The following is a 13,767-nucleotide window of genomic DNA, read 5'->3' on the forward strand; positions in this document are numbered from 1 at the left end:
TGGTAGGCTGGGAATAAATCCCATCTCTGAGATAGGATTAAATTGTCACCCAGGAGACACAGGCAATTTTCAGACAGCCATTTTTCAGCTGAGCAACTGTTAAGACTTCTGCTGCCACTGCCAAGAACCTCTACCTTTTCTGCATTTTTCCTGGTGCCTGGGAAAGCCAGAACACAAGCACAGTGAAACTCAAGAACAACACTGTCATGTTTCTGAATGAGTCAGGAAAAGTGCCTGGATAAAATGAGCTCCAAATCTGATGAATGGCAACAACTACACAGCCCTGCAGAAGTCAGGCCCAGGTATGCCAGAAACAATCACTGCAGCATCCATGAAATCACAGCAGGCTTGGAGCATCTTTTGCCACTTTGTCTCTACTCTGAGGCTTAAGGTAATACCTTAGCAAAAATTTCTCAGCAAGAAGTCTTCCTTCTGTCAAAATATGGTTATACATTTGTCTCATGTGTTGGGTTTTTTTTCCCTGCTGATATAAAAGAGCATGCACTTCGTGGGGGTTTTTTGTTTGTTTGGTTAGTTGGATTGGGTTGGGTTAGGTTTTTTTCCCCTAGCAGCCAAAGATGACACACTAAGGATTTAAACTTCCCTTATTCTTAAAACAATTCCTGCCCTCCAGACTCCCTTATGGTTGTTACAGCATTTGCACCTTAACATTTGCATTTAAACACAAAGTGTTTGGTAGTGCTTAATCTTCTCCAGTTTCAAACTGATACTCCAGCTGAGCAGCAGTGGCTGCAGGATGAAAGAGTAACTCATCAAGAAAGAATCTGTGAATTGGCTGGCATTAAAATGTTGTTCAGGCCTAAAAAGGAGCTGCCACCAGCACCAGAAGTGACACTTCAGTGTATCAGATCAACAGCCCCATCTCCTTTTATCTGGTAGCTGCAGCATTTTCCTTCACCGTGCATTCTTTTCACACATCAGGCAGCAGAATATGCCAAGTGGCATTTGGTTATTGCTGTGGGAAGTTGGATGAGGGCAATGCAGGATTTTTTGGATGAGGGCAATGCAGGATTTTTTTTAAAATTATTATTATTATTTGTTATTTTTATTTTTATTTTTTTCTGTCTTGAACTTTGCCTGCCTCCTCAGGAAACTAACTTCAGGGGAAGATGTCCGGGGAACAGAGCAACGACTGCATAACACTTACTCTATTGTTTGGGGAAGTTAAGGGTTATTGGATACTGTCAAGGTCCAGTTGGTAACCTTCCTAAGTAAAAGGTTCCAATGAAAGAACAAAAAGTAGGAAGGGTCAGACAGTCCCTGTGAAATAGCTGTCATTGAACTCATCTTGAAACAAAATATTTTCTTCAGCAGACTGAGCTCTCCTGACAAAGGGACTTTCATGTGAAAATGGCTCCATCACTTTTTTTCCGGCACTGAAATGCAAAAATTCATATCCCTAAGCAACACGAATCTATTAGAGGCAAACAATGGTGGCTCCAATGTTTTTAGCTTGTTGGGATCTCTACGGAAAATTCTGTTGTGAATATGCATATGTGTAAGGACATGCACAGGCTAATTTTTGTTTGAAAGTTATTGTACTGAATGTTTTCAATTTAAAAATCCACTTCATTTCACTTCTTTATAAAAGGGAGGATTGAAGAACGCATTTACATAGTAAATTCTCACCACTCAATGAATAAAATCACAGAACAGCCTGGGTGTCAAGACCTTGCAATCTTCTCCTAAGCTTCTTTGTTGCACTCTGCCTGAGTTGCCACCAGCCCCTCTTTGCAAGCTTTGAGGGAGCCAGCAAAATCACTGAAGGCTATCGTGCAGGTTCCCGAATGTGCAAAAATACTGCGATGTGTTTAAGCGTTAAAAAAAAATAATCCAAGGAGACTTGTCAAATGTCACTCTTCAGACAGAATAATTAGTAAGATTTTTGCAAAGTTTAGAAAGTTCTAGTGGGAAACTATTGCACTGTATCTACCATAAGAGCCTTAACTGAGAGAAAAAATCTGTACTGCAGACTTTGTCTGAATTAGGTTGAAAATGTTGAAGAAATGGATTGGACACTGTTAAACCAGTGAGGACTACACAGTAAGAGCAGGGGTCTTGACAGGTAGATAGGATTTTACCCTAACTTGAGGGTGCCAAATGTTTTTAATGGGAGCTTTCAGACCCCCAAATATGCATGAAATTCCTGGAACACATGAAGTGAACTACTGAAGATAGGGTAATAGAGAACAGAAACATCACAACCCTAAATAACCAACCCACAGAGTAAAGCTGCTGCTGACTTTCCCTCCCCAGCTGCACAAGGCAGCAGTAATGACCCTCTGGAGGAAAGTGAGTTCATTTTCACACCTCCCAAGCTGTAGCTGTTTCGCAGCCTCTTGGACAGCACAGATGCCATTACAACATGAATACCCTCCTCATGGCCATACTTACGAATGGTACAAAGGACAGAGGAGTTATTTAACTGGTGTGAAGCAACAAGTAGCTCTTTAATCCACACAGTTCTTGATACAAGCTCCAGGGGTTGATTAAACACAGTATGAACTCAACAGTGTAATTCATGACTGCGACTTCTTGCCACCAGTGAGCTAGCACCTCGCACAGGGCACCAATACACAGGATTTGCTTGGCACTGAGGGGTAGTGTGAGAAAGCTACAGCTGAGCTCAACTTCCTCTCAGGAGGAATACAGTTGCACCCTCACACAGCAGGCCAGGGGCCTCAAGTGACCACAGAGAGACAAGTTTACTTTGGTCCTCCTTCAGCTGACCACCCTGCAACCAGCGACCAAATCTTGGTGGCGCTAACCCTTTCTTGGGACCTTTCCAGAACAGCGAAGCCCTTATTAGGGAAGCGCACTACAAAAAGACGAGCGCTGGCTGCGCCCCCCAGCCCCGCTGCCCAGCCAAGACCTTGAAAGACGCCTCGCGAGACCGAGCCATTTATAGCCGCGGCCGGTGAGAGCGACAGGCCTCTCAGCCAATCAGCGGCTCCCTCCCTCGCGGCTCCCATTGGCTGACGGCTCCCAGCCTGTGGGTGGGGTTTTGGCGCCAGTGGGCGGGGCGGAGCGCCGTGAGGTTCCATGGCGCTCCGGGCGGGGGGTGGTTGCGTCGCTGACGAGAGAAGGGCGGGGGGGGAGCGGGCGGGCGAGGGGAGCGAAAGCCCCGGCGAGAGCCGACACAGTCGGTCGCCGCCGCGCCCGCCGCCCGCGACCCGCGGCTCCCCCTGCCGGAGCGCAGCGCAAAGGTGAGGATGGCAGCGGCGGTCAGCGGGTCCCTAACCCTCCCCTCTTTCTTACCCCCCCTCTTCCTCCCCCTCCCCCGAAGGGCCGCTGCTGTTGCCTTCGGACCCGACTTGGAACGGGCAGCAGGGTGGGTAGCTGCTAGAACCCACTTGTCTTTTTGGGAGGCTAGGGTCGGACGTCCTTCCTCTCCGCACTCTCTGGAGTGGGTGGGTAGCGGAGGCGCTTCTCCTCCCAGCTCCACGGGTTTCTGCGGTGTCGGCGGAGGGGAGGGCGGGCAGGCGGGGAGCCTGGAAGCCGTCCTGCTCCCTTCTCTGAATGCGGGCACCCTTCTGAGCTCACATGCACCTGCGTGGTGGTGGTGTAGGGAGCGCTTGCGGCTCCTTCTCGGGACTTGCTGCCACCCCCTCCCTTCGCCCGCTGCTGGGGGTGCCCGCGGGGCGTGAAGAGGGTGGCTCTGGGGTCCGGCGCAGAGCGGCGCCGCTCCCCCTCTTTCTTCGGCTGGGGCGCCCTGCGGAGCTGTGCTGCCGCCGCTGCCCCTTCTCCTCTGTCCACCCTTCCTCCTCCTCCTCCCCGCCTGCCGGGAGCCCGAGGAGGGTTCGGCAGAGTTTGCAGTTTCCTGTGCTCCTTCTTTCCCCACACAACCTCGCTCCGGTGCACCGGGCGCCGCGCAGTTCCAAGGAACCGGCTCTCTCCCTCCCTTCTCGTTACCGTCATCTCTCGCCCTCTGCCGCCCGGCTGACGGCCGCCGGTGCCTACCTTTCTCCGCCTGTTTTTTCGCTTCCCCGAGTAAGCAGCCGCAACCGGAGCGGAGAGACACCGGGAAAGGTCCCGGCTAGCTCGGGATCCCCTTTTTCCCTGGGACTGAGGGGGCTCGGCTGCGGAATGGCAGGCAGCCGGCCAGCCTGAGGTAACGGCCGTTAACGGCCGCCGGCGCCCCACCGCGCGCTGCGGGGTTTGCTGGAGCGTTTTCAATAGAAACAAGGTGGAAAAAACCAAACCAAAACCTGTTTAGTAAATCCCTTTCACCTTTTTCTTCTTGGTGTCTTTTAATCACGGACCATTCTCCCCTGTGCCTTAGAGAACAACCTTTTAAATGCAGCAGTGCTGCCGCCGTAGGTGGTTTTTGCACCTCCCGACAGGATGGGGTCTGCTGGCATCCTCTCGGGAGGGCTGGCGCTCCTCAGGCGCTGATCCTGCACCATCTGACCCTTCCTTCAGTAACTCTGCAAAGTGCCTTTGCAGCGGTATCGAAGCGTATCAGTTTTTATGGTTTACAGTTGGAAATGTGCTTTGTATGTATTTTGGACACATACAGAAACTTTTTGTGGTTTATTTAAGATGTCGTTCAGTAAGGTGCTGCTGAGCATCTGAGAGGCGCTCGGTGCCTTTGGTACCCATGGCCTTCAGCATCTAGCTGATCGTTCCTGTCGTTCCTGTTAAGTCTGCAGTGGGAAAGGTTCAGGTCTTAATCGTGTGCTGTAAAATTTCACAGGCTTCATCTGTCTAGTTATACCCTGTCATAATATCTGCTCAAACTGGATTGCCCCTCAGTTAAAATTGTTCAGTTTGTGTTGTAAATTGTTGAACAAACCTAAAGTGGCCACCTGGGGGTTAAATAATACATGTGGGTTTCTGCTGGTTTAACTATATGCATTTTCAAAAGCTGGAGCACTTCTGACCCACGCATGGCCTTGATGTATGTATTTTGATATGGTAAAATGCTTGAATAATCATGAAAGTGCTGCTAAGCTGTAGCTGAGCTGCTGGTGCCTATACCTAAGAAGTGAGTACACCAGAGGAGGAAAAATAAAAGCATCACTGGCCAGCACAAACTTATGATTATTTTTAATGTGACACAGTTTTGTTCATGCTCGCTGCTAATTGGCTCATGTTACTACTGTTGGGTTTTTAAATTTTATTTTTTATGGTTGTTGTTTTCCGAATACTTTCTGGCTGTATTTTTCTGTGGATTCAAGTAGCACAGCAAGAAGCCCTGATCACAGCATCTTGATTTTATTGCAGCAAATGTAGAAACGATGCCCACATTTTCTGGCAAGGCAAGCAGTTCACTTTCCTTGCATTACTGAATCATATTTTTACTCTTCTGGCTGCCCTCTCTTGTATGCATGTCAGACCAGCTGTCTGTTACCCCCACTGGGATAATCCCTCTAGCTTCCAGCCTGGTCCTTTGTGCACACCTGAGCTGCTCCAGCGAGAGAGATCTGACTGCTGTTAAGATAATGGCAGAGGTACATTACAGTTTAGTCATCCTTTCTCCAGAGCTGCTTTAGCCCCGTTAGTGTCCTTTACCTAAGGGTGTCCTGGTCGCTTATTCTGGTAGCCAGGGAATCACCCAAACTTCTTGAATTCCTGTAAACCTTACAAAACGAGGGGGTTTTGAGATCATTGGGTCTCCTTGCTATTAAAATTCACCTGACTTTTGTCTTCTCCCCTAACTACTATTGCCTACCCTCTGGCTTTTTTTATTAAGTCCTTTTTCTGTTCAAAGTGATGGTCCTGATGACATTTCCTGGCATGCTCTCTGTGTTACCTTTCTATAGGTCTCTCAGCTGTCTTTATCTTTCATTGTGTTGAACTCAGGTTTCCCATATCATAGGGCCTTTCACAGTTCTTTCTATTCCTTCTCATTATTTTGTTTCTTACTGATTTTTACCATCCACTTGGTCTCCTTCCCGTGTGCTTGCATTCGTTCCCTTCATCATACATACTATGTAATTTCTGAGTTAATATTTAAAGCCACAAACCTATCTGTGTGTAAAGTTCCTCAAAACAAAGCAGGTTATTAGCATTATGTGTGAGGTAGTCGAAGTCCAAAGGTAAACACTTTCTGTAACCTGGATGTTGTGACCAAGATTTGAATGCAAGTGTATGAAGTTCTGCAACTTTGTTGTTCTCTCCTGTTCATTTGTTTACCGTGCCAGTTGACTATATCCAGTTTTGCAAGCTCTTCAGTAAAGATAGTGTGTGCTGCAGTACTTCTTTGGGAGGAGTAATTCAGATTTGACTGGAATCTCTTGGTACTGTAATAACAAAAAGCATTTTTTCCCTTTTGTTCTAAATGCACCCAGGCAAGAGTATGTCAGTGATTGCTTCCAAGGGAAATTCAAAGCAAGTTATTTATTGCTGGATAGCATACTTGCATCAGATGTGGTTTATAGTGGGGGAAAAACTGGCAATGCCTTAGAAGAACGTTGAATACTAATGTTTGAGCTACTGTAAAAGATGATTTAGCACTTGAAAAACAAATCTGCTTCCCCTCCCTAATCTTTTAAAGTCAGTAAATTTATTTTTCTATTCTCTTTGTCTTTCTCAGTTAGGACAGTGTGGTTAAATACTGGTTGTGTTTGGCCAGCTGGAGGTTTTCTAATCCCAGAATATAGAACCTCTCTCTGTGATAAAACCGAACTCTGTTTTGTCCTCATGCCTGTGTGGCAGAGATAGTGATATGGTCATACCATGGCGTTTTGTGGAGCTTTTGACTTGTTGCCAGTTGGTATAGATTGAGCAATCTCTGCATGTGTGACTGTAGTCTGTGCTTTAGCTGTTGCTAAGATGGGAAAAAAGTGGTTGTAGGTGGATCAAATACTCTTGAACTGAGCAGACAAAGATGAATGATGTTGGTTTGAAAATGCAGTTTAAAGCTCTGGCCTCTCCATTCACTGGGAGTGGTTCTGTTGCTGCAGTTATATTGGGCTTCACCAATTTCAGAGGGGCCTTTGTAGGAATGAGTACTTGAGACTGGGCCTTGGGGTCCTGGCTTCCTGAAAACAGCTCTTATATCAGCTCATCACCTCCCAGAGGAACATGTGATCTTGCCTTGAGTTTATGGTAAAATTGCAGGTTTTGTTGATGTGTATGCTTGTCCTTTAATGACCATGTTAATGTGCAATACAGCTCTTCCAGTTGCTGTGGCTTACATGAATCCCCCGCACACTGCTCCGGTCTTGGTTCAGGGAATAGAATTTGTTAGATTATTTTTTCCTTTTTCTGTTATGGCTGTCCAGCCACAACAATGACTGTATAGTAGTATTACTTCACTGTATTTTGGTGCATGGGGGACTCTTGTAAATATTTTTGACATAATCTTCTAAAATTCTGTTTCCTTTGAACAGGACTAGAAGAATAAAGAGAAGTTTAATTTATAAAAACTATAAGAAAGCTTCACAACAGTTTGGAATGGATTGATTTATGATACCTCTGATATGTGAGAGCTACATTTTGTGCCATTGTTGGCCAGCTGCTGCTGGTGGACTTCAGCTGACTTCATTGCAGCAAGCCCAGCACATAGGTCCTCATTGCTAATAGAACATAAACAAGTGTGATGCTGAAATGAGATGAGGCTCCGAAATGGAACTGTGGCCACCGTGTTAGTTTTCATCACTACTTTCCTCAGTTTGTCCTGGTATACTGCGTGGCAAAATGGAAAAGGTAAGTAAAGGCTCCAAAACAAAAAAATGATTTTTACGTGGCTGTGTGGCAGAGGAATGAATAGCACAGACCACATAGAGTCTTGCAGGTTGGAAAAGACCCTTTGGATCATGGAGTAAGTCATCCGTATTCTACTATGCACTGCTGCTGTATGTAAATTATTTGTTGCCTAGATCTGCTCCATAAAGTATTGCCTTGGTGAGGAATGAACCTGGTTGTACTACCTGCTAATAGATTCAGGAAAATGGACTTGGGGTGATCCTGATTTTAAAATGAAAAAAAATGTAGGTGAAGAAGAGCACGTGCTGCTTTTGGAGGAAGAGGTTGTTCCAGGCTGAATAGTTGTATTTGCTTTGGGTTTTTTACCCTGGTTATATTTGTTAAAAAACACATGATCTCTGGGGCATTTTTTTTATTTGTGGGCTGTTTTTTTGGGGTTTTTGTGGTGTTGGTTGTTGTTTCTGGGGTTTGTTGTTGTTTTTTTTTTTTTTTTTTTTTGGAGGGGTGTGGGGTTTCCCATGTAACATATGGCCAATGGACTTGGCTAGAATATGTTATTTTTGGTGCTGCTTTTTGTCTTCCCTGAAGATGCTGTGATGATGGTGGCAAGCTGCCCATCAGTAATGTTGACTTTGCTTGCTGGTTTTGGATGAAATGTAAAATGTTTCTTGTCAGAGTATAAGAAATAATATGAGCAAATTGACTAGATAATAATAAATGTGTCTTATAATAACATAATCTCATAAAATAATCAAGTAACTATTGTGTATAATAGACTTTTACCTTTTTATGTCTTTGACTTTTACTGCACTCCTTGTGAACCTTAGAAATTCCATTTTTTCTGAAAGTCATGTCTGTTTACTGCAAGCAAGATGCTCTTGTTTTGTTCTTCAGTAAATAACTTAGTGTTTTCTAAGAAGAAGAAAGAGTGGTTTGGTTTTTTGTTTGGTTGGTTTTTTCCCTTATAGACGTCTCATCTCTTAAAAATTAGTAGATTCTGTTCTTCAAGTAATTTTAAAATACATTCGGTCTCAGTGAGATTTCTACATGGTTTGTTCTGACTGTTTACTGAGAATTTTGTCTTCAATTTTGCCATTTTCCAGGAATACTGTCAGTTTTAGCACAGTCAACTTGTAACCTAAGTACAAAAGAAACAGATGAATTCTGTGGCTTTTTTTTTTTTTTCTTTTTTTCTTTTCTTTCTTCCCCTCTCCCCCCAAGTGGGCACTTGTAGAAGTAGATGCTTTGTGGTGTGATCTCTGTAGCAGTTGGTTGGTACTCTACCTTTCTGAAAGTAATCATTGGGAAAAATGTTGGGTATTGTGTTAATATATAAATCTTTTAATTGAACAACAAAAAGTGTACACATACTAAAGACTGACAAGAAAAGGATATTTGAATAGCACTCCAAGCAGTATTTTCATTTTGGCTAATACAACATTTCCTAGTTAGCTTTTGTTATGAATAGATTTCTTGCTCACAAGAACCTCACAGGGATTTTTCTTACACTTCAGCAAAGATATATATCTATGAAATTCTTTCCCATGCTTTTTTTCTTACTTGACACGTGATTTACAAGTCTTGTTCTTTTTTGTTAAAGCATAACACAAGGACCAGTTGCCACTAAAAGAATTTAACAAAAAATCTGCTATTTAGAGAGTACTAGTATATACTTGATGACAAATTGAGGTTTTTGTTCAGACTGCTCTATTATTTTTTGTGATGCTTTTTCCATCTGAATGCTTACAATCAATACTTTCTTAATAATGGTGTGAAAGTTCCGTATTTGTCTTCTTCCAGATCTTGGTGCTTAGCGTTAGATGGTAACTTATTAAATAATACAAATAAATATCAATAAATAAAAATCCGTGTAACATGACACCAGTAATGTCTGAATTGATCAGAAATCATAGCTATAGAACTACAGTCTAGATAATTTGCTCTTAAGTTGTTGCTTCAGGAGAAATTGATATATAGAATATTGTTTTTTACATTTTATTTTACTTTTTAACTTATATTTAGCATTTTATAACTTTGAACAGGTTGTCTAAAACCAAAACAAATTAATTTTGTATCACGTTTTCAATTAGACATTTCTGCACCACTGGAAATGGTTCAGAAACAGATGGTGTATATGTTAAGATTTTTTATTTTTGCTTTTTAGCTTTTCAGTTATAATTTTGTGGTTATTTTTTTAAGTCTGATGGATCAGTATCGTAATTGATAATGATTTCTAACTGAGGCTTTTCTTTGTAATGAAAATATAGTGCTTGCTGTTCCCATTGACTGAAAGGCTATGGGGTGTCAAATACTTTGATTGTCATCTTTTTTTCTTTATTATATTTATATGACACAATCTAGTTTTCTGTAGCTGTTTGTCAGGCTTTGGACAGCAATGTAAATCTACACTTGGAAAGAAAAATACTATTCACATTCCTTAGAAAGAACAAGTAAAACCTCAAAGTGCTTGTTTCTCAGTGATAACTCAAACAAATTTTGATTTTTAAAAGCAGAAGCATAGTGCCTTGTTTTTAACAACCCTAATCCAGTCTTCTGGTGATTTGATTTTAATTGAGAAGCTAAAATATTGGATAATTGTCACTTAAAATGAGAACCGTTTATAGAATAGCAATAAGACTGGGATGATGTGATATTTTTGTCGATCATATCGTCCTCTAGTAAATATACATAGTCCTAAACTACGCAGGATAGGATTTAGATATTTCAAAGTGATTCAAACTTTAGCACCACTTTAAAGTGCAAAAAATTGTATCTGTGAAACAGTGCTTTACAAACTTCAAGGATATGCTGAAAAGGTGTCAGGAGTTGAAGGAAATACCACGTCTGAAGTGTCGTCACTGGAAACAACGTGGCTCTGGCTTACCCAGTGGTGTGATGTAAATAACCTTTCACATAACAGAGACTGCTATTTGGATGAAATGGTCAATTACATGGTTTTGATCTCGAAGTTCACTGTGTTTGAAGAAGATTGGTTGAAATACCACTGTTCCTTGGAGAGAGTCTTCAAAATTAGGCCAAGATCTTTGTCAATTTCCAGTGCTATGTCTAAAACTACCAGAGTTGTAAAGAAGCAATGAAAACCCCGAATACACCTGGCAAAGTGACCTCTGTGGGATTCATCAGTAAGAGTTGTAATACTGCTTTAATACTGCTTTCTAAGAGCTAAAAATATGCTATGGTTAGTCTAAGTGAAGTAGTTGTGAGAAATCAGATCTTACCAAAATGCTTATTACTGCACAGAAGGAGCACTTTTTAAGGACCTACAGTCACTTCACATTCAGAATTCAGTGCAAGATGTTACTGAATTTCTCCCAAGACTGAGGTCTTATGCAGGTGATATCTTTCCATGTGATACCATCTCTTTTGACTGAATCAGACTTTCTGGTGATACTGACATGCTCAGGGTTGCAGGTCTTCACCAACTCATTTGTGAGCTACAGAAACTCAGTGGTTTTTCTTTTTGTTAGTGTTTTGGTTTGGTTTGGCTTTTTATGCTAAAGGCACTGTTATTAAGATCTAAGAATTACAAAATAGTACTATGTTCCTAGTACATCAGTCACAAAAACTGCATCAAAACTGCTGTGTGCTATTTAAAAAATGTAGTCTTGATGGATGCTTTGATCTTTACTCTGTGCAGTGGTCTGAGTACATGATGTACAAGGAAGAGCATTATGCCTTGTAATGCTCAAGAACCTCCTTGAGTCAACAAACTTCCCAATGCCTGCCATCAACATGAAAGTTGATAAGGAAGGTAAATAACTTTATTAAATTAAGGTACACATGATAGGATGAAGTTCCTCAGCAAAGTATTTGTCAACCTCATCACTTTGCTTCTCATGTTAAAGTCTTACCATGAACTTTGTTTGATTGTTTGTTTAAAAAGTATGGGTGCTGTTTTCTTGGTGAAAGAGTGTAATAGGCAGTGCATGTTGTCACTTTCAGGAGGCATTTGGCTGCTTGAAGTGGTGAGGACGTGTATGGAATACGTATCGTGACAATCTGATGCAGCCTAAGCCTTCAGGACTGTCTAAACTATGTAGTTTTCAGAGCAGTCTAAAACTAGTAGTATATTTTTCCTATGTAAAACATTCTTCTTAAAGGATGAAGAATTGGTTGAAGAAGCTTCCGTTTTTCTCTTCATCTGAGGGTGGTGGTATAACTAGATCTCCTCACTGCAGGAGCATGGCTCATTTTGGTGTACCAATTTAAACTCACATGGGAAGACCTCCAAGAGGACTTTTGCTTTTGAGATATTTAAGTAGCTTCCTTTTTTTCCTGAATATTCACTCAAACTTAAGTAATGATGGTTGGAGCTACTGTTTCATTTTGAGCATTGAGGCTTTCTCTCATTTGGAGAGAAAATGGCCTGGCCTGTATAATAAAACTTAGAGAATTACTGCACTGTTTCTCAGCTACAATAATCGTAAACACTGGCAAATATCTAAAAAAGAAACATAAGAGAGGAAAAAAATGAGAGTAAAACAGAAAACCTTCAGGAAAATTTTGAAGTAAGAACCAGGAATATTAGTTCCTGGAGGAAGAAGAGTCCTACAGACCCATGGAGGAAATAGGACAAAGAGGACAGGGTATATATATTGTTTTAACTTGTAATTTTCCCCCTTGGCAATGATTATGCAAATTCTCTTTTAAACTATATTGGTAATATGAGATACATGTACTTTGCAACCAAACCCCACCTTATTTTATGCTTTGATCCTAAGAAAAATTTTTTTTTCTTCTCTGTTAAATAGTAGGGAAGTGCTGGTTTCTTTTGGAAATTCTGTTGCAGATCTTCCAGGAGCTGAAATTATAGGAAATAGGAGTTTCCTTTTTTCTTTTTAACACCAGCACATTAACATTACTCTGGTCCATATCTAAAATACGCTTCAGGCTTAATTTCCAAATTGACATTGATATTAAAAACAGAAACTGAATTTCATTAAGGCCAATCAGGAATGCAGGTTTGGAATGGTTATCAGGAGTCCTGTGTGAGATTCTCCTGTCCCAGGAGAATCAAGCAGAAGAGGTTCATAACCCAGCTGTCCAGGGGGGCAAGGTTTAGGTCTGTAGTGCCTGTGCCCACCTCTTGTGGATGTTGAAACTGAATTTCTCTGATACCAAATGTATCAGTTAGGAAGTCTTTACAATGGATTGTAACCAGCATGTATTTATCTTGTAGCTAATAACTGTCTTCCTAGAGTAGTTACAATCCACAGGTGGGTAGATACTGAACCCTGAGTTCACCGAGCTCTATCTTGGCTTTGGTGGTGGTTGATATTTTCTGAAGGAAACGTAGGTGATGCAAGGGGGAGAACTCTTGCAAAATTGCTGCTCCTCCTAGCATGGTGCTGTTTGAAAAGGTAGGCAGAGAGACTGAAGTTTTAAATAACTTATGCAAATTGGAGACCCGGGTTCATGGAGTGTTGAAAGTGAGTGAAAGTGCCCCAACCAAAACATGGGGTGCAGTAAAACAGAAGAAAATGTGTACATAAAGAATGGGGAAGAAAATTGGTGCTCTGTTTATGGTTAGGAATGAGAGTTTATTTTAAAATTGCATGCTAAGCATGCAGTTACTGCAACAAACTAAATAAATAGAACAGAAAATGGGTGTTAAGTAAGTAATGAAATCTGCTACTCCATCAAGACACAGGAAGTGCTCTGCTTGGTACTGTGTCCGTTCTGGATTGTGCACTGCAAAGAAAATAGGTGGGGTTCAAAGGAGAAACGAGTGATATACAAAAAGCTACACTATAGGAGAAGGGTAAGTGTCCTGGCATTGCTTAGATTTAAAAAAAAAAAAAAGTGTGAGAAGAAACGTGGGAAGATAATTTTGAAATATTTTAAAAGTTATTGAAAAACAAAACAAAACCAATCAAACCAGCAAACAACAGAATCTATTGTTTGTGGCCATAGTGAATAACAGGATACAAGGGTCTAAAACTGAAAGGGAGAGCAAGGTGAGGTAGTGGAAACAGTTTCTGTATTGGCACATTTAGATACATATTGTAGAAAATTGTTGGAAGAAATGAGGAATTTCCATGTATGCACTCCACAGCACAAGGTAAACCAGCA

At 41.8% G+C, this 13,767-nt stretch overlaps 1 protein-coding gene and 1 long non-coding RNA gene across 7 annotated transcripts in view; one reads left to right on the plus strand and one right to left on the minus strand.

Moving 5' to 3' along the window:
- Window positions 1–4,142, minus strand: part of LOC139797271 (uncharacterized) — a 42,706-nt gene extending 38,564 nt beyond the window's left edge. The window contains exon 1 of the long non-coding RNA XR_011726386.1: window positions 3,982–4,142. This is a non-coding gene — a long non-coding RNA (uncharacterized lncRNA). The remainder of the gene's footprint in view (window positions 1–3,981) is intronic.
- The window catches only part of MGAT4A (alpha-1,3-mannosyl-glycoprotein 4-beta-N-acetylglucosaminyltransferase A), an 84,865-nt gene continuing 74,134 nt past the window's right edge, over window positions 3,037–13,767 (plus strand). For 3 of the 6 annotated variants that reach the window (XR_011726337.1, XM_071746121.1, XM_071746153.1), the window contains exons 1-2: window positions 3,072–3,227; window positions 7,359–7,674. Coding sequence is in view for 5 of the 6 variants with exons in the window: in XM_071746121.1 (XP_071602222.1) it covers window positions 7,581–7,674 (94 nt within the window). In the remaining variant the exon portion in view is untranslated. The other 3 variants (XM_071746146.1, XM_071746136.1, XM_071746128.1) reach the window with 3 other exon arrangements.

This window comes from Heliangelus exortis, chromosome 1 (assembly GCF_036169615.1).
Source record: "Heliangelus exortis chromosome 1, bHelExo1.hap1, whole genome shotgun sequence".
NCBI classification, from domain to species: Eukaryota; Metazoa; Chordata; class Aves; order Apodiformes; family Trochilidae; genus Heliangelus; species Heliangelus exortis.